We start from the raw sequence: 25,434 nt of genomic DNA on the forward strand, positions 1-25,434 counted from the left end.
AGGTGTTAAAAGGATGAGCTACATCTCTGTATTTCCCACATTACCTAACAAAGTTCTTTGTCTGTGGAAGGTACTCCAAAGTAAGTTGAATTTATAAATGCTTCAGTAATTCTTCCTTCTACACACGCTATTAATTCATCATATTCAAACTCAAAGTACGCTTATTCAAAGAATCTCTGATGTACTAAATGTATGAGTTTAGAAAAGCAAAGAATGTCCTTGCCAGTACATATTTTCATTTATTGGCAATAGAGGTTCTGAAGAATGCTCTCCCAGGTAAGTGCTCAAGTTTTTCTTGGCTTCAGTTGTCATCCCCACCTAGAAATAGAAACTTTGGGTAGGCAGGTACTTATGGTATTCAGTTACTTAAGGATTATTGCACCTCTCTCTTTTATGACGCTGCTGCTCTACAGATGCAGAAAATGCCCGAAGACATCTGGATCGAAAACACTGGAAAGATTTACTGGTATTTTCTTCATCATGGTGATCATTGTCCATAATTTTTTGTCTAAAGATGGTGATCATTATCCAAAGAATTTTTTTCTAAACACCTGCAGTATACTTCTCAGATATAAGGATGTGTCTAATCATCCTAAATATATCTGAAATCCATATTAAATTTGACAATGTATACAAATCCTGTTGTTTCACCACTCCTTCACTGTGGAAACGTCTTCAGAGGGCATCTTACCAATTTGCTGAAGGGATGGAAACAGAAAAATTTGTTTTAGTGGCTAGCTTTCATACACATATTAAGCTTCAGCACACACAAATTTGGTTTTTGTTTTTCCTCATTAGCTGTTAACTTCCTAGCCAGAGAAACATCACCTCTCATTGTTAAAACTGAATAGTTGATTCTGCACCAAAATATCAGACTGGTAAAAATTCAATTGTGATTTAATGAAAATAGGATAATGAAGCTGAAATATAATTGAGCCTTCTAAACTTAGATTAAATTTAAATTCTTACCTTCTAATATAGCTCTTTTGTAGATCTCCAGGTTAAAAGGCAAGAAAACTAGGTTCCAATTTCCTTCTCATTCCAAAACTTCTAGATTGGTACACCGTTGTTTTTTTCATGAGTCTTTTGAGCAAGCAGGACAATGAAGTTCTCTATTTCTAATCTCTATTAGAATGAAAGGAGGTGACTGCCTGTGTCCATTCCACTCCCAATTCTTAGAGGCCCATCCAGGAGAACAGGAACATGACCACCAACCTCTATATCAAAAGTCAACAAGAGGAAGCACACAAGCAAGCAAAGGCACTGACTGAATTCCCCTTTCTGTCTTTTGTAAAGACAGTAAGGGCTCCTAGAGATCAAAATGCAGCTTTTGTTTACAATGGAAACTGTTCTTTTTCTCAAAGGACAGGATGATGACACTATTCACCACTTTGACATCAAACATCTATATTACAATTTTTTTTAATGTTACTTAAGGTTGGATAATAATACAGAACACCTTACAGAGTTTTTTTCATATTTCAAAACTCAACTCACCCAAAAACATAGTTTGAATTTTTAAAGACATCCTTCCCTGCCTTTCTCCAAAAGACTTTTGGAGAGAAAATACCTTGTACTACCAGTACCTGAATTTTCCTATGCCTTAACATTACTAGAGGGATAATGACAAGGAGAAACATAATTATTAAGAGTGAGGATAGCCAGGTCCTAGACTCACTTCCACCACTAATAATGTATGACTTTAAAACAAGTTGCTTCATCTTTCTATTTCCAAAATTCTAAAACGAGGGAGAGCAGGGATTAGACTAGGTAATTTTGATATTCTATGAAATATTCTCTCTGTTTTCTCTTTAACATGCTTCTTTGGATCAGTCCTTTTATTATTCCCATTGCTATTATATCCCATTGCCATTACATAAATTTAGACTACATTTCACCTTAACCTGAGATATTTTAAAAAAGTTCTGGTGGATTTTGAATTTTGTGTCTTCTTAATGTATTCTATTCTATAGGTCTATTCTTCCTAAAATGCCACTTTTATTCACTATATCAAATGTTAAACTTTGTTTGCAAAGCTTTACAGGTTCTCCAGCTGATTTTACCTAAAGAATACAACCTTACGTTCACTATCTACCTTCTGTTATTGTCAGTCTCAACTCTTTATATACTATATTGCCACCTTCATACTTTCAGTTTCTTTATTCCTCCTGGACTCATGGGACACTAACCTTTCTCTCATCAAACATTAAACAAAATCCTGAGTCTTCAAGGTCCAAGTGAAGTCTTTATTATGCCCAGAACTTACAAAAAAGTTCACGTTAAAAAAAATACACCACTATCCTTTTACTACCTCTCTGCTGTCAGTGGCCTCACTGCTAAGGCCATAGGGGGAAGTGTGATATAGTGGAAAGGGTACTGGGAAAGTGTCAGAAGACTGAGGCTTCTTGACTTTCCAGGTTGACAACCACTTGCTGTGTAAACATGGATAAGTAACCTCACCACTCTCCAGTGAAATAATATTTGTAAAGTGCTTGGCAAAATACCTAGCATGTAGTAGGCGCTATATAAATGCTTATTTTCTTCCCTTTCCTCCATCTTTGGGATTCAGTTTCCTCATCTGTAGACTAACATCAATCATTAATATCCCACTGTGTGCAATAAACAAACTGATGCATTCAGGGAATCTGAGTTAAGAATTGGAAGAAGAGAAGCTGTGAAAATAAGAATCTTTTAGGAAAGTCTAATCTCAGGCAGTACTGATCTACCAAGTGGAAGTCGCCCAAGTGTCAAGTATCTTGTCCAACCCCACCTTCAATGCCTAGGAGTCATGCTGCACTCTTCATTATCTCTCAGCGTCCCATATCCAATGTATTGCCAAGGCCTGCTGATTTCTCCTTTGTAACACCTCTCGTTTTATGCCCTCTTCTCTCCACTGACCCTGCCACCACTCTAGAGCACATCTCCTTATCACCTCACACCTGAAATATTGCAAAAGGTTGCTGGTGGGTCTGCCTGCCTCAAGTCTCTCACAATTCCAATCAATCCTCCATTCAGTGACTTTCCTAAAGGGCAGGTCGGACCATGACATTCCCCTACTTAATAAACTCCAGTGACTTTCTATTGCTTCCAGGAATAAATATAAAATACTGTGTTTGGCATTCAAAACCCTTCATAATTTATCTCCCCCACCCCCCAGTCTTCTTACACCTTACTCCTGGTAATATATTTTTCAATCCAGTGACACTGGCCTCCTGGCTGTGAACAAGACACCTTATCTCTTGGCTCTGTGCATTTTCTCTCCAGGTCTCACATGCTTAAAACTCTCTGCCTCTTCAGCCTATTAATTTCCCTGGCTTCCTTTAAGTCCCAAATAAAATCTCATCTTCTACAGGAAGACTTTCACAACTCTTTTTAATTCTAACCTTCCTTGTGCTAATGATTTTGCTATATATCTGATGTATAGCTTGTTTGTTTGCAAACATTCGTTTGCATGTTGTCTCCCCTATCAGACTGTAAGTTCCTTGAAGGCAAAATGTTTCCCTTCTCTGCATTTTAATTGCACTTATAATCAATACAATACTATTTCAAAACTCAGTTATGTAGCATTTAATAAGTCTGTATTTCAATTCTTCAAGTACATTAAAAGATCCTATAAGGCAAGAATTGTCATTTTTTTTGTTCCTCTCAATGATTAGCATAGTGCTCGCAAATAACAACATTCAATATTCATTTTTCCTTAAACTACTCCATTCAACTTCTTTCCTTCATGAAATGCTTCTAGAAAAAGCCTACCTATAAAAAAAAAAAGACATAAAAAAGAAAAAGCCTATCTAGTTCCAGGAATTTAAATTATTCTTAATGATCTATTTCTCCTTTACACTTTCTACCTCCCTAACAATATAACCCTTGTATGACACCCCCCCATAAGAGTAATATACTGCTTCTCACAAGCATTAGATTGTAAAGACACTTAAGAGGATTTATATTTTTCTTATCGTAAATAATTAACATTGACAGGTATTTTTTATGGAAAAAAAATTAGAGGTTTAACTTACCTGTCTCTGCAATGCCTAGCGCTTGATGTCACTAAATGGAAAGTCAATGGCTGCTTTCACAATGCACATGACAATCACCAGAGAGAGATTTTAAAACTACTTTTTTCAATGCCAAGAATTCTTTAAAAAAAAACCAAACCAAACCAAACCAAAACAACTGTAGGAACACTAATCTTACTAGGAGGTGAAAAATAAAGGAACTTACCAAGGATGGATCAAGATAACTCTGTGTAGCTGACCAGGTCTGTGGCGTAATTAAGCTGTACAATGGAAACTGCTGCTGGGGACTGTATACTGGAGGTAAGTAAAACGATGTTGTGTAACGCTGTTGTGTGTAGAGATTCACGTCCAGAGGTCTATATCCATTCTTTGGCAAAAATGTGTTTATAGCAATAGCCTTTGCTTTTATCCGTGCCTTCACAAAAATATTAAATTCCTATTAGGATACTTAATAATAATTTTATATTAAACTAAATGAGGCCAATGTTCCTGATTACCTTTATTGGTTTTCCTTGAAAAATTTTCACTTCTTCTCTCAGGTATCTGTAAGCCTAAGATGAAAACATTCAAAATATCACTTCTTCATTTTTATAAACTACTATAAGTCAATTAGTAGCATAAATAATGACTGGATTACCTAATTTGGAATTGAGGTTACATAATTTGGAAAAGGAAACAAAAGGGAAAGCTAGGATAAATACTAAATCTCATTCATCTTTGTAGGGCTCCTGATTTCATACTACAGCTATCCAAAGTCCTCTGACAAATTTTAAAGATCCCCCTTAATCTGATCATGTCCCAACTAACCAGACTTATTTTTCATTATTCCATAGCAACACTAGTCTAATCTCTTTGGTCTAGTCACTGTCCCACAGACCATAGTCATTTCTACCTCTGTGTGTGTATTTATCCTCTTGCCCTGCTCCACCCTCTGCCTATCTAAATATAATCTTTCTTTAAAATCCTGCTCAATTTAAATTCTTCCATAACCTTTCCTGCCTATTTGTAAACTTTTACAGCATTTATAGGCTCTACCATAACTTAGTATGTGACTATTATAATGCCTTATACATTAGCTGCTTTAATTTGCTATGTTTGTCTTATTTCTCTATATCTTCTTTTGTACACAGCAAAGAATTATCATATTGCAAAGCATAAAATAAGCAATTAAGACCTGTTGCTCAATTCATGAATGAACATTAAGAATTTCCAGCCTATTACATAGTTCAGATAATGATATTACTAGCAACAGGAAAGATATATCTGAGGTAAAATCTAAGTGTAGTTTTAGTGCAATTTAAGTATGTGATAACAAACTTCTTTGGGTTTATTGCTTTTAATATTGTTATTATAAATATTAATTGATATTAAGTTTATTAAAACTTTTTATTTTAAAAAACAAAACCCTTCTCAATTTCCTTTTTGCTCTATATTTACATATATAAAGATACACTGCTCTAGATTAGAGTTCTGCTACTGACTCACAGAACACTAGGTAAATGTATTTATAGTGTATTTTACTTGTAAGGAAAAAATTAGTGCTCACCTGTTGTGCATCAGCTTCCGACTCAAATGTTATAAACCAATTGTCATTATATGCAAACTCACAATTGACGAACTTAGGCAGGTTATCTCCTGTGAAGAGAGCTTCTACTTCCTATACAATGGTGTAAACAAAATAAGTTATAACTTTATGAAGCGTATTCTTTAAAAAAAAAAAAAAAGCTAAGTTGTCCAAATCCTCAAAAAAACCTAGGCCTAAATGTTTATATTTACCATCAACATCACATAGATTAAGTACATATTTTTATGGTATTCTAACCCTGTTCTTTTACTATACAGTATAAATCTTTTGCCCTGAAATTTTCATTACTGACCAATTAGGTTTAAATGCTACTTCAGACAATAAAGAGATTTTACTATGAAATACTTTTAGGAGTTCAGACTTTCTATAGAGAAAAGCTGAATGAATCAATTGGCTAGGCCTTTTATTCAAAACTCTTTCTTTGGTAATGTATAAAGTATTAGAAAAGTAGCTTGAGATGAATAAGACGACACACCAATACCTAGCAGTCCAAGAGTGAATTGGGTTGTGATATTACTTTCATTTTTTTTTTTTTAAGTGAGGCAATCGGGGTTAAATGACTTGCCCAAGGTCACACAACTAGTACTTGTCAAGTGTTTGGTCTGAGGCCGCATTTGAACTCAGGTCCTCCTGACTTCAGGGCCGGTGCCCTATCCACTGCGCCACCTAGCTGCCCCGTGATATTACTTTCTATTAGGGACTCTCATCTCTGTTACTCTCTAACATATTATCCCTGAATCATCTTAACTTTGTGACTACTCTGTTGTATTTCAAAAGTTTTAGTGTAATTTTAAGCTCCTAAAACTTAAGATTTTTGGAATATTCTAAAGTATTACAAATTTCTTCACAGAAAATAGTTTAGTATAAGAAAGGTTTCATTTGGGTGCCATCTGAGGGTGTGTGTGTGTGCACGCACATGTATATGTGCACATGTGTGTAGTTAGTAAAGTATCAAAATGACCTTATTATAAAGCAGTTTCTACCTATTAGGCATACACACATGAAGGACACAAAGAATTCTACTACAATGTAGAAATTTCTATCCTTATTCTAGACAGAATTGAAATCTGCCCCATGCCTCAATTGGGATGATTTCTATACATAAGTAAAATAGTGAAATTTTTATTACAAGAGCTGTTATTCTGTGTTATTAGCATTAATTTTTCAAGTCACTGATGCTAGATTGAGGAAGTATTTTCTTTCTTTCTTTCTTTTTTTAAATATATTGTTTTTTGGTGAGGCAATTGGAGTTAAGTGACTTGCCCAGAGTCACACAGCTAGTGAGTATTATGTGTCTGAGTCTGCATTTGAACTCAGGTCCTCCAGACTCCAAGGCCGGTGCTCTATCCACTGAGCCACCTATCTGCCCCTAAGAAAATATTTTCTTAAGGTAAAAATTTAATCTTTTAAAAAACATATCAGATCTTCACTCCAATTCCAACCTTTTTTTTCCACTTAGATTTACAAGGATTTTATAGTGTTGAAAAAATGTAATAAAAATATTTTAAAATAACATCCTATTTAATATATCCATATGTAACTACCAAGAAAAATGAATTTTGTAATAAAGCTTAAAGGTCAACAAAATGGGATTTTGTTGGACTACTTTAGACAACAAATTCCAAACTGAGCCCTTGTGGAAAATATGCAGTTTCTAGTCTCTTGAAGAAACAAACCCTGGAAGCAGAGCCAGGAATGTAGATTTTAGATGCAAAGGAGGTCACCTTAAAAGATAATATACCATAAATAAACAAGGCTCAAACTATCTAAGACTTTGGATACAGTGACTGACCAGAGAAACTGATTTCCTGAGGAAGAACACCAGTGAAAATAGGTGTATGTTCATTTTTAAGAGAAGATAAGTTGTTTCATTGAAGCGAAGTAGTTGTTTCATTAACACGTTTAACAAAAACTCTCCAGCATGTTTAGTGACCAAAGAGCACTTAAGTACCTATCCATTCTATTTCTGTAATACTAAAAAATATAAATTGTCCCCTTAGTCAATTAGGAAAACATTGTAGCAGTGCAAAAGCAATGGACTACAGGTCTAAACACTTTCTTCCTTCAACATTACTTTTTTTATAAGCCTAATATATATAATATTTATTTATATTATATATTTATAATAATATAATTTATGCCTTTCTAATATAATTTATATATTATATAATTGTAATTGTTATGTTTATTATTGCATGATATAGATTACATTATATACCTGTGTTTTATATATATATATATATATATGTATATATGTATGTATATAAGAATGCATGTATGCATGGAAGTATTGTGTGTGTATACACACACACACACACACACACACACACACATTTATAAACCTAAATAAATACCTCGTAATTCTTGAGTTCATTATTTAGATTTGGAGAGTTTTTTTTAGTTCAACCCTCACTTTAGAGATGAGAAAGCTGAGGCCCAGGGAGGAGGCAAGTAATTTGGCCAACAACTTTTAAGAATTCAAAAAAACAGTGAGTCTTTGAGTTAGATTTTATAATACCTCCAATTTTTCATTAAACATAAAAACCCAAAACAAAACCTCCCATATTTTCAAAGTATACTTGACAGTTCAACCCAGAAGATAAATTCCTTACTTCTATAGGAGTAGTTTCAGGTATTTCACGCAATATAACAATGCAGCGATTCTGATTTGGCCTGACCTTTTCTCCATTCTCATCCACTTGGACTAAAGGTAATGCTACACAGAAGAAAAATATGCAGTGATGCAATTTTAAAAGTTAACACCAAAATAAACAGATTACTTAGACCAATATATTAAAAGCTTCATAATTCACAAACAAATGACAGTCCTTGCATAGAACTTTTGTTACTAAATAAGCTATAAATAGTACATATTGAACTTACAAATAATCTTAGTCATAGCTATACAACATTTCAAGCAAACTATACTATTCACAACTAAACCCTAAAAAAGTATACCAGCCAGATTAACAACTGTCAGAAACGGTTGTTAAAAATCACCCTGGTACCACACTAATTTTTTCAGCTGTTCTTAGATAGTAAAAGTTTAAGATGTAGTTTTGAAAAATTAAGTTTAACAAGCATCCTAATAAATAGCACTATGAAACACTAAATTTTCTATGAAAACAGACTAAGTCCAAAAGGCACTCAAAAGCACAATACAAATAGATGCCTCATTTTGTAGTCTTTATGTGAATAGGAATTATTGAGCTATCAATTCTGAAACTGATTTATCTTTAATGAAACAAATTGTGTTACATGATATTTAATCTAGCTAGAGAAACTCCAATAATGAGCTTTTACAGTCTTATTCTGATTTTATAATACTGTAGAAGCAGCAGGACTGGAGAAAGACAAAAGAACACAAATTTTTAGTTTAAAACTAGATATACAAATAATTTATAAAAGTTGTTAATCCATGCACAATCTTTCAGCTTTCCCTTTTTTTGAAAAAGGCATTTTTATCATTATTAAAACTATCATATGTATATATCAGTAACTGCAAGATGTGCTTTCATGTACCTGTGGTAACAGAAAACATTCTCATGGACCAGAAATGTATTTTAGACAACTGAAACATTTCAGCATCCATACCTCATATATTATTAAAGGCTATGCTCAAAAAAAGTTAAAAATAAAAAGAAAGTTATCTGTTAAAAACACCTACAAGGTACTGTGTTAGGGACTACAGGGGATTAGACTCTTCTCCTTACCTAGTCTAACTGACCTACTTAATCCCTTAATTCCATCTTTTCCCTGATTCATTTGGCAGCTTGCCCACACAATCTTCCTGCCTCACATAACAAACCACTGTCTCAGGATCTACTGCCTCATTCCCTGCTATCTACAAACAAACATGCTCAGGTCCTCCAATTTCTTTTATATCTACCTTCCCCTACACAGCCAAATTCCTAGAAAAAAGCTATTTACACTCACTGCCCCCCTTTCCTTTCTTTTCACACTTCAACTTCTTGAAATATGGCTTTCAACCCTATTACTCAAATGAAACTGTTTGTCCAACATTACTAATGACTTATCAATTTCTAAGCTAAATGGTGCTCCTCATTTGTTTTTCTGGAACCACTGACTATATTCCTATCAGAGATATCTTTCTTCTCCAGGTTTTTATGATACTGTTTTCCCATGGCTCTCTTTCTGTCTGACCATCCTTCTCAGCCCCCTTTTCTGGATCTTCATCCATACCTCACTTCCTAATTGCATCCATACCACAAGGAACTGTCCCATTACCCTATCCTCTCTTGATGACCTCATCAGCTTCCACAGATTAAATTTTCACTTTTCTACAGATAGCTCCCAGATCTATGTACCTAGCCCTAGTTTCTCTCCTCAGTTCCAGACCAACATCACCAACTACCTACTAGACATTTCAACATGGATATCCTGTAGGTATGTGAAATATCATGTCCAAAAGAGAACTCAGTAATCTGTCCACCTAAACTGCACCCTTATTCTGAACTTTGCAATTTCATTAGAGGGTACCACAATCCTTCCAGTGACCTAAGTTTGAAACCCTGAAGTCACTTCAACTCACCTACTGTCACCACACTTATCCAATCAATTATCTAGTTTTATTGCATCTACCTCCACAGCATCTCTTCCATTCTCTCTACTCACATGGATGCTTCCTCTTCCCCTCTGCTCACCTTCCTCCCTGGTTGAAGCCTTTATTACCTTTAACCCGGACTACTGCAGTAACTCATTTATTGGTCTCTTTGCCTCAGTCTCCTGCTTCTCCAACTGATTTTCCACAGTGGCTGAAGTGATATTAGTAAAGCACAAATTTGAACATGCCATTTCCTGCTTAATAAACTCCAATGGCTCCACACCATCTCTACTATCAAATGCAAACTCTTGTTTGGCATTTAGAATCCCTTACAACCTGACTCTGTACCACCTTTCCCAGCTAATAATATGCCATTACTTCCATTCTTTGGTCTAGGAAACTTGTCTATCAATATTTCTTCCATTCCCTCCTCTACCCTTTTGCAAGACTGTTTCCCATGTCTGGAATCTACTCCTTCCTTTTTACCTCTGCTATGAGATCACATTGGCTGCTGATGTCTCCTCTCTACCTCCACCTAAATTACTTTGTATTTGTTTTATCTGTCTCTATAAATGAACATACTGTCACTCTCAACAGAAAAGAATCTCACGGATCGCAGGGCCTGTTTCATTTTTGCTATGCTCATGATCACAGATACATCTAGAGCTGGAAGGAACATCAGAAGTCACTTTATAGACAGGAAACAAGGGTCCAGAGGGGTCAAATCATTTGAATGAGGTCACACTGTAAAAAGAAGACTGAGCTGGGACTGGATTCAAGGTCAAAAGGGTCTATGGTTATCTTTTCAAGGTCTTTCTGCCCCCGGTGCCTGACATACAGTAAGCATTTAATAAATATTTCTTAACTGACACAAAGAAGCTGAAGACTATTCTCAAGAGACTCAGAACAACATGGTTGCATTCATTATTCAAAAGTAGAACACAAATATCCCATTGCTTTGCTTACTTTGAATATCTGAAAGGGAATAGAGATTACCTTTAAGCAATCTGAACATTTACTATCATAATTTGACATCTACAGTAAGGATTGTAGAAACCTATGCTAAGCTAAAGTTACTTGGACTCTGCTCAATCATTTTATTGCTTTGAGTATGTATTAGCCAGTCATAGCATTTAATAATTCCTTCCCCAAAACCCCTGGTTTGATAAAATCATGTAAAAGTTAATTCAGGAATGAAAGAAATAAACCTAATGTTAAGAGTGCCTTTAATTAATTTCCCACTAACTATGGTATTTTATTTCATGTATTGGTTAGCTAATAAACACCATTTTATTTAAAAATAGGTTTTATTTAAGAAAATAATTACTTTTCTGGTTCTATTAAACTGCATTTTTAGCTTCTGATTATTAATTAAATTAGCACTAAGTTAGCACATATAAAGTATATGGCACCAAAATATGAAAATATAGAATAAAGGAGTTAAACATTTGCCTTTAAGGGCCTTAAAATCTACTAAAATAATGATATGACACAGATTAAAGATTCACATAGAAATACTGACAACCAAAACATACCAAGTACTATCTTGAAATACTCAAGATTTTTTTTTTAAAACTACAAATGTTTTACTGGTGCATAATGGATAGGATCACATACATTATTTATTTCAAAAGATCTTTCACTTACATCGAAGAACTTCAACAATTAAATCCAAATCAGTACTGAGTTTCTTGATATGGTCGAGGTTAGCTACTGTTGTTATTGGCACATACTGATCACTATCCATCTGTGATATAAGATACATGTCACTTGCAAGATTCTCTCTGTTTAAAAAAAGGGGGGGGGAGGTAGTTTATGAATCAATATTAAACAATCAAATCAAAGTGTATTACTTCTTCAGATATAGGCAGGAATAAATCCACACATGTCTCACTGTATATGATATATTCCTTATAAGTTGCACGTAAAACAAATTTTATACATTGAATTATTCTTCAAAAACTAGACATGAATCTATAACTGAAGTCCTAAAATTCAATGATTTCATCTTGGAACTGAGGTAGCTCTGTGATCTCCAAAATGGTGTAAGTAGACTCCAAATTCTAAGAAGCTATACTTATACTAGATAAAGGGTAGACTGTATTATGCAAGAACTAGCCTTAATTACCTCAATAAGGCTTCTTACCAAAAATGAGCCACCAAGAGATAAAACTTTTTGGCCACAGCAACCTACACAATTATTTATTGGGGTGTGGATGAACTACAATTTGTGAAAAATACAGCATATAAATAAGCATTTGTAGTTTTTAAAAATTTGTTTTTTCATATAAGTTGTTATAAGTCCCTTCTAAGAGTTTTATTTTTAATTTAAGTCTGTTTTTAAAGTGAGATACACTTATTTAACAAATTTGCTGCAGAAATCTATTTAAATAACAGTTTTCAAGAATTATAATAGTTCTTGTGAGTGACTTTTCCCTTTAGCAAGTTGTTATCCAATAAGTCGAAGAGAATCTTATAGCTTGAAGGGACTTCGGACACTTTCTAACTGAATCTCATTTTAGAGCTGAAAAATTAATAGTAACAACCATACCACCATCACAACAATAATAATATTATCAACTAATTTCTGCATAGACTCTACACTGTAGAAAATGACTGCTCTTCCATTTCTGACCAGTCACCTCTAATACATATACTTTTGGAAACAAGGCTGTCATAAAAGTAGAAGGCTGGTTTAGTATAAATATATCATTACAAAAATGCAAAGCACAGTCTATTTGACAGTGGGAGAGTAAATAAGAGATATTATACAATTCAACCTTTCCACTTACCTTTCACTGTTCCAGAAAGAACCCATTTGCTTTTTTAGAGAACAAAAAATGTTACAAAATCTACAGCTATAAAAATGGAATAATTGAGCATTCCAAATGACAGCAGGTATTGGTCTTGTGTTTTGAGATATAATGCAGAATGGGTTCTTAAATTCTCCCATGTTTCATGAAAGGTGAATAGCTACTTAAGATTTCATATTAAAATTTTTGATGTATGTACTCCACCTTTATTCCAGCAAACTCCTGCATGTGGTCATACAACCCTAGTAATATTTTTTTAAATTGACATTAAGTCCCTATAAATCATAATGGGTAGTCTTACCGAGATAAGCAGAATTCCAGTGTTTTTTTAAGCACTTCTCGGGGGTCTTCCTGGACTTCTTCACTTTCTTCTATATATATATATATAAAAAAAAAAAATAACTCAGAAAACAAGAAAAATACGCAACTACTATTATTAAACAAGTACTTTGAAAATGCTTAAAATAACCTTCTGATTTAAAATTAGTACTACTAATCGTTCATGGTAAATTAATACAAATGAAGAATAAAAGTAATTAACTACCCATTTAATATGCAAGCAGTGGGGGGAAGAGGAGGAGGCAGGTAATAAATGTTTTCTCAGTCTTTAAGAGCCCATTTGTTACAGCTGTAGAAAAGGCAATTTATGCTTCAAGAAGAGGTGGACTAGATAACCTCTGAAGTCTATTCCAGCTCCAAAATGCCATGCTTGATGAAATTCTAGTGCATTATTATTCTGTTTTCTAATGAAAGAGAAGTGTAGTTATATGTCGCTTGTCTAATTTATGCACATTGCTTCATTGCAACAAACTTCCCAAAACCATCATAAACACCTTCATTAATACATTCCCTGAATTACATTAGATTAAACTAACTAATGAACCACATCACAGGTACATCAACAGTGAATTAGTTTACCTGTCTTCTCATAGCTCTTTGAACAAAATTTCCCCATCTTTTCTGGTTCAATCAATGGCTGTGAAATGGTATTACACAGTTGTTTTGATTTCGATTTTCCTAGTGATGGTTTTTAAAAAAAATTTTTTTTCATATAACTACCTTAAATAGTCTGATTTTTTTTCCTTTTGACAATTGTTTGCTCATGGCCTTTGATCACCTGCCTACTGAGGAACAGATATTGACTTTATAATCTATAGATTTTGGACATCTGCCTAATCAGATAGTCAATGAAAAGTTTTTTCCTCTCAATTTTCATTTTATCTTACAATTCTAGGGGCAGATGTTTTATTTGTGTAGAACTATCTTAATTTTATGTAATTAAGATTATTTATTTTGTCATTTATGATCTCTTCTAACCTTCTCTGATCACATAATTTCCCTCGATCCATAGGGTATGAGAAAGAATTTTCCATTCTCCTCTACTTTCTTGTGGAACAACTTTTTTCTATATTTAACTCATATAGACTTTATTATGGTAAAGGGGACGAGATGTTGATCTAAATCTATTTTTTTTTTGTTAAGCAGTTTTCTCATTTTTTAACTTCTCCCTTTTCAGCTAGATAATAATATTTTTAGGTTATTCAAATAATAGACTTCTACATGCATTTATTAATAAAGTCTTGGCTTATCTGGTCTATTCACTTATTTATAACAATTCCCACAGTTCTGAATCACTGTTTAGTAATATATTTTAGGGCCTGAAAGCAAGAAGCTCCCTTCATTCTTACTTTTTTCCCGCATTATATCTCTTGATATTTTTGACTTCTTATTGCTCCAAACAAACTTACTATTTTTGCTAATTCTGTGAATTAATCCTTTTTAAACTTCTTATCTTAAGAGGGAATTTATAGAATAATTTGGGTAGTAGTATCATTTTCATAAAATTGGCTAAGCTCAAACCTTAAACAACCTCTGATAATTTAGATAGTCTTAGAATTTTAAGAATTATTCTGTAGGTAAAGTTGTATAAATGCCTTATATAACTTGGTAGGTTAATCCCTAGACATTTAAAGTATTCTGTTATTTCTAAAAGGAATTTCTTCTATTTCTTAGTTTTGTTATTACAGTGAAAAAAGATAAGTGATTCATGTGCATTTACTTTGTATTATGCTACTTTGTTGAAGTCAGTCTCAATTTTCTCTGACTCTCCAAAACTGGGCATACAGGTGGATATATTTGGGCATATAAAAAACAAAACAAAACCATGAGAAATTCTATTTGTTTTAATTTTTTAAAATGAATTAAGTTTTACTAATATTCAACATAAGAAATGACTCTGGCACTTCTACTCAATGCCTATCAAATGGTCATATGTTGCATGAGGGAAAAGGACTTCCATAACCTGGAGGAGTTAACACAAGGACCTTACTTGTAATTTCATATGTGCATGGCTAACTTGCTTTCTACATTACATCATCCAGTTTTAACTAAATACTGTCAAAAATTGACAAGAGTTTAAAAAGAATTTCTATAAAGAGGACTGAAGATGACACCAATAATATAGGTACAAATGAACAACAGAAGAAAACAGCAGAGGTGACATTTCTCCTGTTCCTACTGCAACCTTTTTATTAGCCACTTAAGTTTAAAATATATATATAATGTGTAAAATCAGATCCAACAATGCAAAAATAATTGGCATTATCTAACAGATTATTCGAAATGTGAGTTTATATCCCCTGTTGAAAACAATGAGCTGGTCCCAAAGTGTATATCACACCTTGAAATGTTGGCTACTCATACTATGAAGTCACCATGAACAGTCAGACATTTAAAAACTTTTGTAGCAAAAAAGATGAGTGTCACAAAAAATGCTTATAACTACAAACTTAAAAATTTGCAAAGAAGATTTTATAAGCTGCTTTAAAATCTTCTAAATAAAGAATTTCAGTGGATTTTGAACCTATTTGTTTTTAAAAGCATAAAAATCTAACACCTTATAACAATAAATATAAATAGTAATAAAGAAAAAATTTACCTCTTCTTTGCATGTGCTTGCTCCATTAATTTCTTTTTCTCTTCTTGTTATTTATCGCTTACACTGTGTAATGCAATAGCACCCTTCCTACTTTTCTCTTGATGTTATTCAGAAAGCTTTCAGTGTTTCTGGAATTCTAGCTCTTAAGATACTTTCTGTCACATCAAGGTAAGGTCCTTTTATTCCTATGCTTTTTAGTTCTTTGTGTATTTTGCTGAAGACTTTTAATATTTCTATACTGATATAATGATTTTATGTTTGCAATTTTCCAAATGTTGAACCATTCTTGTAGGCCTAGCAAAAATCTAATCTGATCTTGACCCAGCAATACCAGATCTAGGTCTGTATCTCAAAGAGATCATACAAATGGAAACAGGACCCACATGTACAAAAATATTTACAGCAGCTCTTTCTGTGGTGGCAAAGAATTGGAAATTGAGTGGATGCCCATCACTTGGGGAATGGCTGAACAAATGGTGGTATATGAATGTAATGGAATACTAGTGTGCCCTCAGAAATTACGAACAAGCAGACTTAAGAAAAACCTGCAAAGACTTGAATGAACTGATGCTGAGTGAAGTGAGCAGAACCAGGAGAACATTATACACAGTAACAGCCACAATATGCGATGACTAACTTGGATAGAACTCATCTCTTCTTAGCAATGCAAGGATCCAAGACAACTCCAAAGGACTCATGATGGAAAATGCTGTCCACATTCAGAAAAAGAACTATGGAGTATGGAATGCAGATCAAAGCACACTATTTGCTCTCTCTCTTTTTTTTGTTGTTGTTTTGTTTCTTCCATTGGTTCTAATCCTTCTTTACAACACGACTAAGGTGAAAATAGGTTCAATATGAATGTATATGTAGAGCCTATATCAAATTGCATGCCATCTTGGGGTGGGGCGAGGGCAGAGATGGGGAAAATTCGGAACTCAAAATCTTATGGAAGTGAATGTTGAAAACTAAAAATAAATAAATAAATGAAAATCTAATCTGATCTTAGTGAATGCTTTTCAAATATATTATTGTAGCTTCTGTGCTAGTATTTTTTTTTAATACTTTTACATCACTATAGTAAGTTCAGTAGTGATAATGCTCTTTCTTTCTTCACCTTTTTCTACTTAGTCTTGGTATCAGAATCATCTTTGCTTCATAGAAAATACATAGAACAGTATCATCTTTACTTCTGTAAACACTGTGCTCTAGGTAATTGCTAATACTATATATAGATTGCTGCATTGGCAGGGGGAGTTTTTTCGCTTAAGAAAATTCACTTATATATCCATCCAGGCAAGAATTTATTTCTTTGCCAATTCTTTATGTTTTGGTCAAATTATCTGTGACCAGGTTGTTTTAACTCATTAGTCCCTGTTTTGTTAATACAGGTGATCTTTTTTTTATTTTTGTAGATATTCACCAATTTTATTAGTTTTTCATTTGGGAGGCATATAATTACGCATGGAAGGGTTTTAAATAATCCTTCTCTGTGAATGCAAATTCCCTCTTCTCTTCTTTAAAAAAAATCAAATTAGTTTTTTGTAATCAAATTTATTTTATCTTTTGTAATTTCCTTTATCCCTTCTTTGGTTAACAACACCTCTACTCATAGCTGTGAATGACTTGAAATTCTAATTTTTTCATGCATGATCTTTAATGTTAAGGTCACATATCTACTTACAATGTGTTGCGGTTTTATCAACTAGGAAATTCTTTCCTAAGTAATTTGTGCTTTTTGATTTATCAAACATTGGGTCATTCAGTTCTATTGTTTCTTAACTTCTTTTTTCTGGATTTATTTGATAAAAACTGCCAGGAAAATTAAAAAGTAGCCTGGCAGAAACTAGGCATAAAATAATACCGACCCCATCTTCCACAATATATTTCAAATCAATCATATCACAGAAAAATTAGAAGAGAAGCAGACCATATACCTTTCAGAGCTATGAGTGGATGCATTATTAACCAAACAAGGGATAGAGGTATTTACAAAAGATAAAAACAGAAAACGTTGATTACCTATAACTGAAAACGTTATGCACAAATAAAACTAATGCATCTAGGATAACAAGGTAAGTGGTCAAATAGGAAACCTTTGTATCAAATTTCTACAATAAAGACCTGATATCCAAGAAATACATAAAATTAACAGATATATATTTATATATAAAATAAACCCACCCACACCCACAGACAATCCACACATATTTGGAAGACTAAAAGTCATTTGCCAGTAGCTAAGTGGTGACAGGATATGATAAATGGTAAAAAGATATGAACAATTCTACAAAAAAAAAAAAAGGCAAATTACTAACAACCATCCCAAAAAATGCTCAAAATGACTATTAAGAGAAATGCAAATCAAAACAACTCCACACCTCACACCCAGCAAGTGGCAAAAATGACATAAAATAGGTATTGTTAATATCAGAGGGGTTATGGGAAGACAGGTGCACTACTACATTGTTGGTGGAGCTGTGAATTAGTACAACCATTCTGGAAAGCAAAATGAAACCACGAAAAGTGATTAAAACGTCCACACTCTTTGATTCCACTAATAGGGTGATACACCTAAGGAAGACAATGATAAAGATCCACACAGAGTGAAGTAAACAAAGCCAAGAAAATTATGCACAATGACAACAATGCTGTAAATGGAAAGAACAAAAAAAAAAAAAAAAAAAGAAAGAAAGAAAACTGAATGGTAAAAAATTATGAAGAACAAAAATGCCTCTAAAAAAAAAGATATCCTATATTCATTTGCAGAACTAAAAAGTCCAGGAATGTGGTGCATTGCACATATTCTCAGACTTTTTCAATGTACTGATCAGTTATGCTGTTTTTTATTCCTCATTATTTTTGTCTTCAGAAGTAGTATTTATTATATAGAATGTCTCTCTGGGAAAGGAAGGAGGAGAAATACTGGGGTTGACAAATGACTTAGCTGATGGTTCATCTATTTCATTGGTTTTTTAGAATCAATAAACCTACTATATGTCAGGAAGCTGGTGACTAAAAAGAAGAGTAGAAAAAAATCCCTACTTTCTCAATGATTTTACATTCTAATACTTAAAAAAAAATAGGTTAATATTATCAGCTTAACAGCCTTGATTTTCAAGGATTTCTATTTTGGTGCTTGTCTGGGAATTCCTTCATCAAATTTCTAGGGTTTTGTTTTTTAAGTTGCATGCTCATTTTTACTTGGCTTTGACTGAAATAGACATATGGATGGATGGACAGATGGACAGACAGGAATCATATTCCCTAAGAGTATTTTAGATATATCCTACAAATTTGGATATATAACTTAAAAATTTTTTTTAAACAATGTATTCCTTGATCTATTTGGGGGGGGGGGGGGCTAGGCAATGGCGTTAAGTGACTTGCCCAGGGTCACACAGCTAGTAAGTATTATGTGTCTGAGGCTGCATTTGAACTCAGATCCTCCTGAATCCAGGGCTGATGCTCTATCCACTGCGCCACCTAGCTGCCCCCTTTGATCTATTTTTTAAGGAAAATAGTGTTTCTTCTAAGCCTGGATCCTCTGTTCATATTTTACTTATTGATTCCATTTTGCCGTTATACTCCATAAATTGTTTCAACATTTTTATCTTCCGCCATGTGTTCTTTATGACTGAATGATCAATCTTTTTATTTTGCAAATATGATGCGTGTGATGTGTGATGATGAAAACCTGTATTTCTCTTAGGATTCCATAACTGCCAAAAGTGTATCATAGTTTTAGACCCCTAGCATTCAGTATATATTTCTTATCTTTCAGTTAGGTTTATGAAAAATTGAGAAATGTTGAAGCTTCTAGAAATGTGTTGATTATCTAGTACTTCCTATAATCCAATTATAGCTTTTACTGTGTAATAAATTCTACTCCAACCTTATTTAACCATGCTGTAATCTTGACATTTTATTTTAAACATAAAACATGAGGATTTTCTTTCTAATTTATTATCCCATATATCTACATTTTCTGTATGAGTTTTTCTTCTTTTAATAGTTAAGATTTTAACTGTCAAGTTTGTTTTTCTCCTTACCAAGTTCTCTTTTAAAAGAAAAAAAAATCACCATATATATTGTCCATCTATATACACATAGAGGCATAGATACAGATATACAGTTTATACTGCGTAGATTAGAACCTTGTCTCTTTTCTTTCCCAGGCCCAAATTACTGTCTTGCTTTTTTTTTTCTTTTGTTTTGCTTGAGACAAACTTCATCCTCCCATTTATACAAAACCCTTCTTTGTTCAGCTTCAATAAGGGTAAATTGCATGAGATCCCTACCCTATTCCCGTAAATATATCTTTTGTTATTAACCTGGGATGCTTAAGAATGAATCCCTTCAGGATTTTTGCTCCTTGTCTTTTGACCACCCAAACTTGGAGCTCACATCTTCATTTGTTCTCATTTGTTGGTTAAAGTATGCTGGTCAAAGTATAATGGTCTTTCTTGCCCCCATTTTTTAGAGCATAAGCACTGAAGCTTTTCAAGATGTTCAAACTTGCTTACCTAAATTATGTTCCTTTTGTCCAGTGTGTTTACATTTTGAGCAACTCTGCCCAGCAATGTTTTTCAACAAGAATGAATGGCAGTCAGATTTCACTAAAAGGCTTTTTTAAACCATACAGGATTACATTCAACTTAACAGGCTGTTATTTTGTTGTATATTTTCCTTTGTTCTTTTGTATATTTTATTCCAATATTATCTTTCCTCCTAATGATGCAAAGACCTGTGCAATTCTGCCTTGAGTAAACGGAGCATCATCTGCATCTTCTCAGCTCACTGTGATGTTTGCTCTTTGATCTGGACCCCTAAATTTCAGCAATTACCATTCTGAGCGAGTTAAAACTGTTTGGTCCTCTGTGGATTCTCTAAATCTCCATTTTTCTCTTTGGTTTCAGTACTTTTAGGAAATTTTCTTTTCTATTTCTCAAAATACAGTAGTTGGATTTTTTATGTTCCACTGTATTTCTGAGAGAGGCTAAGAATTCTTAAATTTATCTGTCTGCTTTTCAAGAATTTTATTTTTTGATAAAAGCACGTTCTTTCAATTTTGTAGTTCTAATTTTCCTGTAATATTTCTCATTGCATCGTGAGACTTTTTAATTATTTCCTTCATTCTTTTTATCCCATTATGTTGAATGCTGTTAAATTCCAGCTTCAGTTCTAAGCCGTCAAGTCTTTTTGGAGTTTTTTAAATTAAGAAATCTAATTTTACTCCTTATCATTTCCACAGGGATTCCAACCATTCTCTGGGTACTTGTATGCAATTCTATTCTCTTTTCTGGTGTTTCAGCTGAAGCTATTAGAGAATTATTATCTTATTTTGGAATTTTATCCTGGAATCTTTTACTTCACAGGAGAGTCTGTGCAGGTTTTTCCCCATATTAGCTTACCTCAAAGGAGTGAATTCGTTGTATAATGAATGAGTAAAGCCAGCCTTAGATTCAGGAATATCCAGGGTTAAGTTATACCTCTGACCTACAATGGATTACATGACCCTAAACAAATCACTTAACATTTCAGGGTAGCAGCATTACAGTCTCTAAGATTAAAAGTTAGAGATGTTTGCTTAATTTAATAATCAACCTACCAAGGGAATTCAGGGGAAGAGAATGTGCTAGAGAGGGAGGAAGAAGAGAAAACTAAAAAGCAAAGATGAAGTGGCTGATAAGACTTGGTGGTGGGGTTGATCTACCGCAAAGCTGGTAACTACAATACACATGACAGTGTTCAGTGGAGCTGGGCCCAGGGAGTGTAAAGAGGAGTACTGATGTGGTAGCACAATCCTCCTCTGCTGCTTTTCTTATTTAGTGACTATCTTGTAAGTGTCTTTTCATCCTTCTCTTCTCGCTGTTTTTAGCCTGTTTTGCTAACATGGGAGTGGGGGTCTGAGCTTAGATATCCATCGCCACTCTTCTATTTTGCCAGAATTTACTTGTATTTACTTTTGCACACATACAGTTGAACTACTAAAAGACCGCTAAGATTTACTTCCAGGACTGCGCCTAGGCAAAGTTGAGCAGAGTATCCAGTGTCATCACTCTACTTGGCCAAGAATATTGTTATGCTATTCTTCCTTGGGCCAATCAGGCTCTCTGCCCCCGGCCTGCTCTTTTGGCTCTTCTTACTCAATTCTTCTCAACATAAACTAAGATGTTTAGCTAGCTGTCAATAGGAAATTTATTAACAAAAATCAAAATCACAGAATCTTACGTTTTGAAAATACCTTACTACAGTAAAACTGAGAAATCACAAATCTAAAAAAAAAAAATCCTATCCTCAAAAATAAAAAACCCAAAATCTCCACCCATTTGAAGACAACTATGACTACACAGGAGATAAGAGTAGTGATGTGTGAATTCCTTAATTAGTGAAGCTAATACCTTGGCATATTTCTGTAATACCATATTTTGCACCTACACTAGAAACTTTCAAAAGCCAAACTGTGTTGCAATAAAGTCCTTATGGTAATTTAAAACCCCCGTGCACAGAGTCCTAGAACTAGAGTATAGGCAGCAGTCAAAAAACAAACGAGTCAAATTTCAGCCTTATATATCAAAAAGAAAGAGTTTTTATATTTTGTGCTTGAGGCAATAGGGAGTCACTGAAGCTTCTTGAGGAGGCTTAGACACAGTTAGACCTGTGTCTAACTGATATGATATGGTATGGTATGAATACTGATATGATCATGTGAAAAGCAAGAGGAAAGTGAAGAGATCAGATCAATAAGAAAGCAGTTACAACAGCCCTGATGACAGGTGATGAAGGCCTGAATTAGGGTAGTGGATGTGACTGAAGAGAAAGGAATGGATGAGAGAGTTGCCGTGGAGGTACAATCAACACAAGTTTGCAACTGGGCATATAAAGTAAGGCATGAGAATGACCAAAGTTGTGAACTTGGATATTTAGAAAGATGGTAAGATACTCAATAAAAATAGCAAAGTTAGGCAGAGGGATGGATTTGAAATATTTGTTCAATTTTGGACCTGTGCAAACAGTTGGTGACGAGGGACTAGAGACAGTTTGCTATAAAAGAGTGCTGGGTGTAGGATCTGGCAATCATGCCCAGAGAGAACTGATAAGATCGCCTTCCCCCCCAATACAGACAGAAAGCCCAGGACAGAACCTTGGAGTACACACATGCAGAGGGTGTATAGATGAACATCTTGGGAAGGAAATTGCGAATGAATGGTCAAACAGATCAGAAGAACCAAAAGATATTAAGGTCACAAAAAACCTATAGAAAACATATAGGAAAAGGTAATGGTAAACAGTACCAAACATCACAGAGAAGTCAAGAGGATGGGGAAGAAGAGAAAGCCCACTAGAGATCACAAAAGAAGAAATGGAAAAGTTTAAATGATGACTTAACAATATTTGTTAAATGCCTATTTTGCCCTGGGTACCAAGCAAAGAGAAACAGCCCTTAGTCTCCCAAGAGCTTACATTCTAGGGTAGACACCACATGTATAAATGTAGGTATATACAAAATATACACCACCCCCCAACACACAAGCCAAGGTAATTTAGAGGCGAAAGGGTAAAAGAGAAAATAGGAAAGGCTTCACACAGAAAGTGCAGCTTGTGATGACTTCTAAAATTAACACAGGATTTTAAGAGGTAGAGACAGCACAATGTCCTCTATGAGGAGCAATAAAAAGGTTTAACTGACTGGACCAGAGAGTATGAGGTCAGTAAGGTCAAAAATGTGACAGCCAAGTTACCAATGTTTTTAAATGCCAGAGAGTAGCAAGACTAAAACAAGTCAGGGCTAATTTCATTTCTGTGTCCCCAGAGCCTAGGACACTGCCTCACAAATAGCTGGTGCTTAATAAGAGGTTGATTAATTTGAATTAGGTTCACTACGATGGAAACATCTGGAATTCTCATTGTATCTCCTGGCTTAATTTTACAAAAAGTACACACTGTATCTGACTGGTTATATAAAATTCTAATTCAACATCTTAATTAAATAAGTACAACTGAAGCATAAATAAAGTTATTTTTTTGGAGAAGTTATTTTATTCTTCTTGAACTTCAGATTCCTCACCTATAAAATGAAAACGTTAGACTAGATAATTTAAGTTTCCCAGCTTAAAAACAAAACACTCTAATATTTGAGACAAACCACCATCTTGATGATTCCCATCTTGGGAGAAACACTATTATAACTGTGATATGGAACTAACTATCCTGGAAAATTCATTTTTTCACCATTATAACAAATGAAAACATAAAAGTAATTTCCCCTAAGAATACAACCACTGACCTAAAGTACTTTCATACATGATGCAAAAAAGTCACCAAATTCTTACAATTCACAGTAACCTTTTAAACCACTGAATTTCCATTCCTGTTGCCATCATCCTAATTCTAATACTTATTTCATACTTGGGGTAGTGTAACTCCTCCTAATTTGTTCAACTCCTTGCCCAGGTTTTCTCTCCATGCTATTCCAATCTGTCTATATACCACCAGATTTAACTTACTAAAATTAATAGCTCCTTTTCCTCTAGCACTTTAAGGTTTACAAAGAATTTTTCTTTATGGTAACTCTAAGAAATAGGCAAGCAAAGCACTATTACTCTCATTTTCCAGATATAGAAATAAATTTAAGCAATTTGTCACAGGTTGCAAAGTTAGCAGATGGCAAAATCAGGACTGAAACTTAGATCTTTTGATTCCCACTCTAGTGCTCTTTTGCTAAACTAAGATGAAACAATTTTTATTGTCCTTCCCCTCTCCTTAAACCCTTCTAATAGTTCTCTATTAGCCTTGTGACAAATACAAATGCCACTCCACTGCCTGGCATTCAAGGTCTTTCAAAATCTGGGCCACATCTATTCCCTAGACTCATTCTTCCTTGCTTCCTTCATGCAAATCAAAACATCTTATTGAATATTTCTTTTTTTCTCCCACACTGATATAACATGAACTTCCTAGCCTCTTCCTCTTTTATAAAGAACATAACATGTGGCTTACTGTCAGGGAAGACTGAGTTCAGTTTTTTACACATGCTAGCTCTGTAATTATGAACAGGTCACTTAATCTCTTAAGTACCTCAGGCAATTATCGAAGTCACAGGTAGACAGATTGTGATCTGTGCTGATGGAGAGGGTTCCCATACTGAGATTTCTCTATGATGATAAAACCATAGATACTTCGCTATTTTTCTGCTGATGACAAGGCTAAGAATCACAGAATAGTACAATTTCAGAATAAAACTGAAGATTACACAAAAGACAATGTAAAGACGAATGGTGGATGTTACTATGTTGTAACATATGTTCTTGCAGGCAAGAAGTCACATAAAAGTCAGGAAATGACCTGGAAAAGGAGGTAGGCCAGTTAATGAGAGCAAGAAATAACAAAAGGTAATTAGCCCAAAGTCTACAGTGTTGTTGATGTAACTTAAGAGATCCAGTAGAAAACCTACAGAATTGTGTACACACACACACACACACACACACACACACACACACACACACACACACACA

At 34.1% G+C, this 25,434-nt stretch overlaps 1 protein-coding gene across 4 annotated transcripts in view; it reads right to left on the reverse strand.

Annotated features, from left to right (window-relative positions):
* Positions 1 to 25,434, reverse strand: part of LARP4B (La ribonucleoprotein domain family member 4B) — a 161,879-nt gene that overhangs the window by 48,143 nt on the left and 88,302 nt on the right. For all 4 annotated transcript variants that reach the window (XR_003567214.1, XM_027841047.1, XM_027841048.1 and 1 more), the window contains exons 5-10: positions 13,280 to 13,349; positions 11,813 to 11,949; positions 8,214 to 8,317; positions 5,563 to 5,673; positions 4,514 to 4,567; positions 4,222 to 4,431 (exon numbers count right to left, since the gene is read on the reverse strand). Coding sequence is in view for 3 of the 4 variants with exons in the window: in XM_027841047.1 (XP_027696848.1) it covers positions 4,222 to 4,431; positions 4,514 to 4,567; positions 5,563 to 5,673; positions 8,214 to 8,317; positions 11,813 to 11,949; positions 13,280 to 13,349 (686 nt within the window). In the remaining variant the exon portion in view is untranslated. The remainder of the gene's footprint in view (positions 1 to 4,221; positions 4,432 to 4,513; positions 4,568 to 5,562; positions 5,674 to 8,213; positions 8,318 to 11,812; positions 11,950 to 13,279; positions 13,350 to 25,434) is intronic.

The sequence above is a fragment of the Vombatus ursinus genome, unplaced genomic scaffold (assembly GCF_900497805.2).
Source record: "Vombatus ursinus unplaced genomic scaffold, bare-nosed wombat genome assembly UNPS02014852.1, whole genome shotgun sequence".
Classification (NCBI taxonomy): domain Eukaryota; kingdom Metazoa; phylum Chordata; class Mammalia; order Diprotodontia; family Vombatidae; genus Vombatus; species Vombatus ursinus.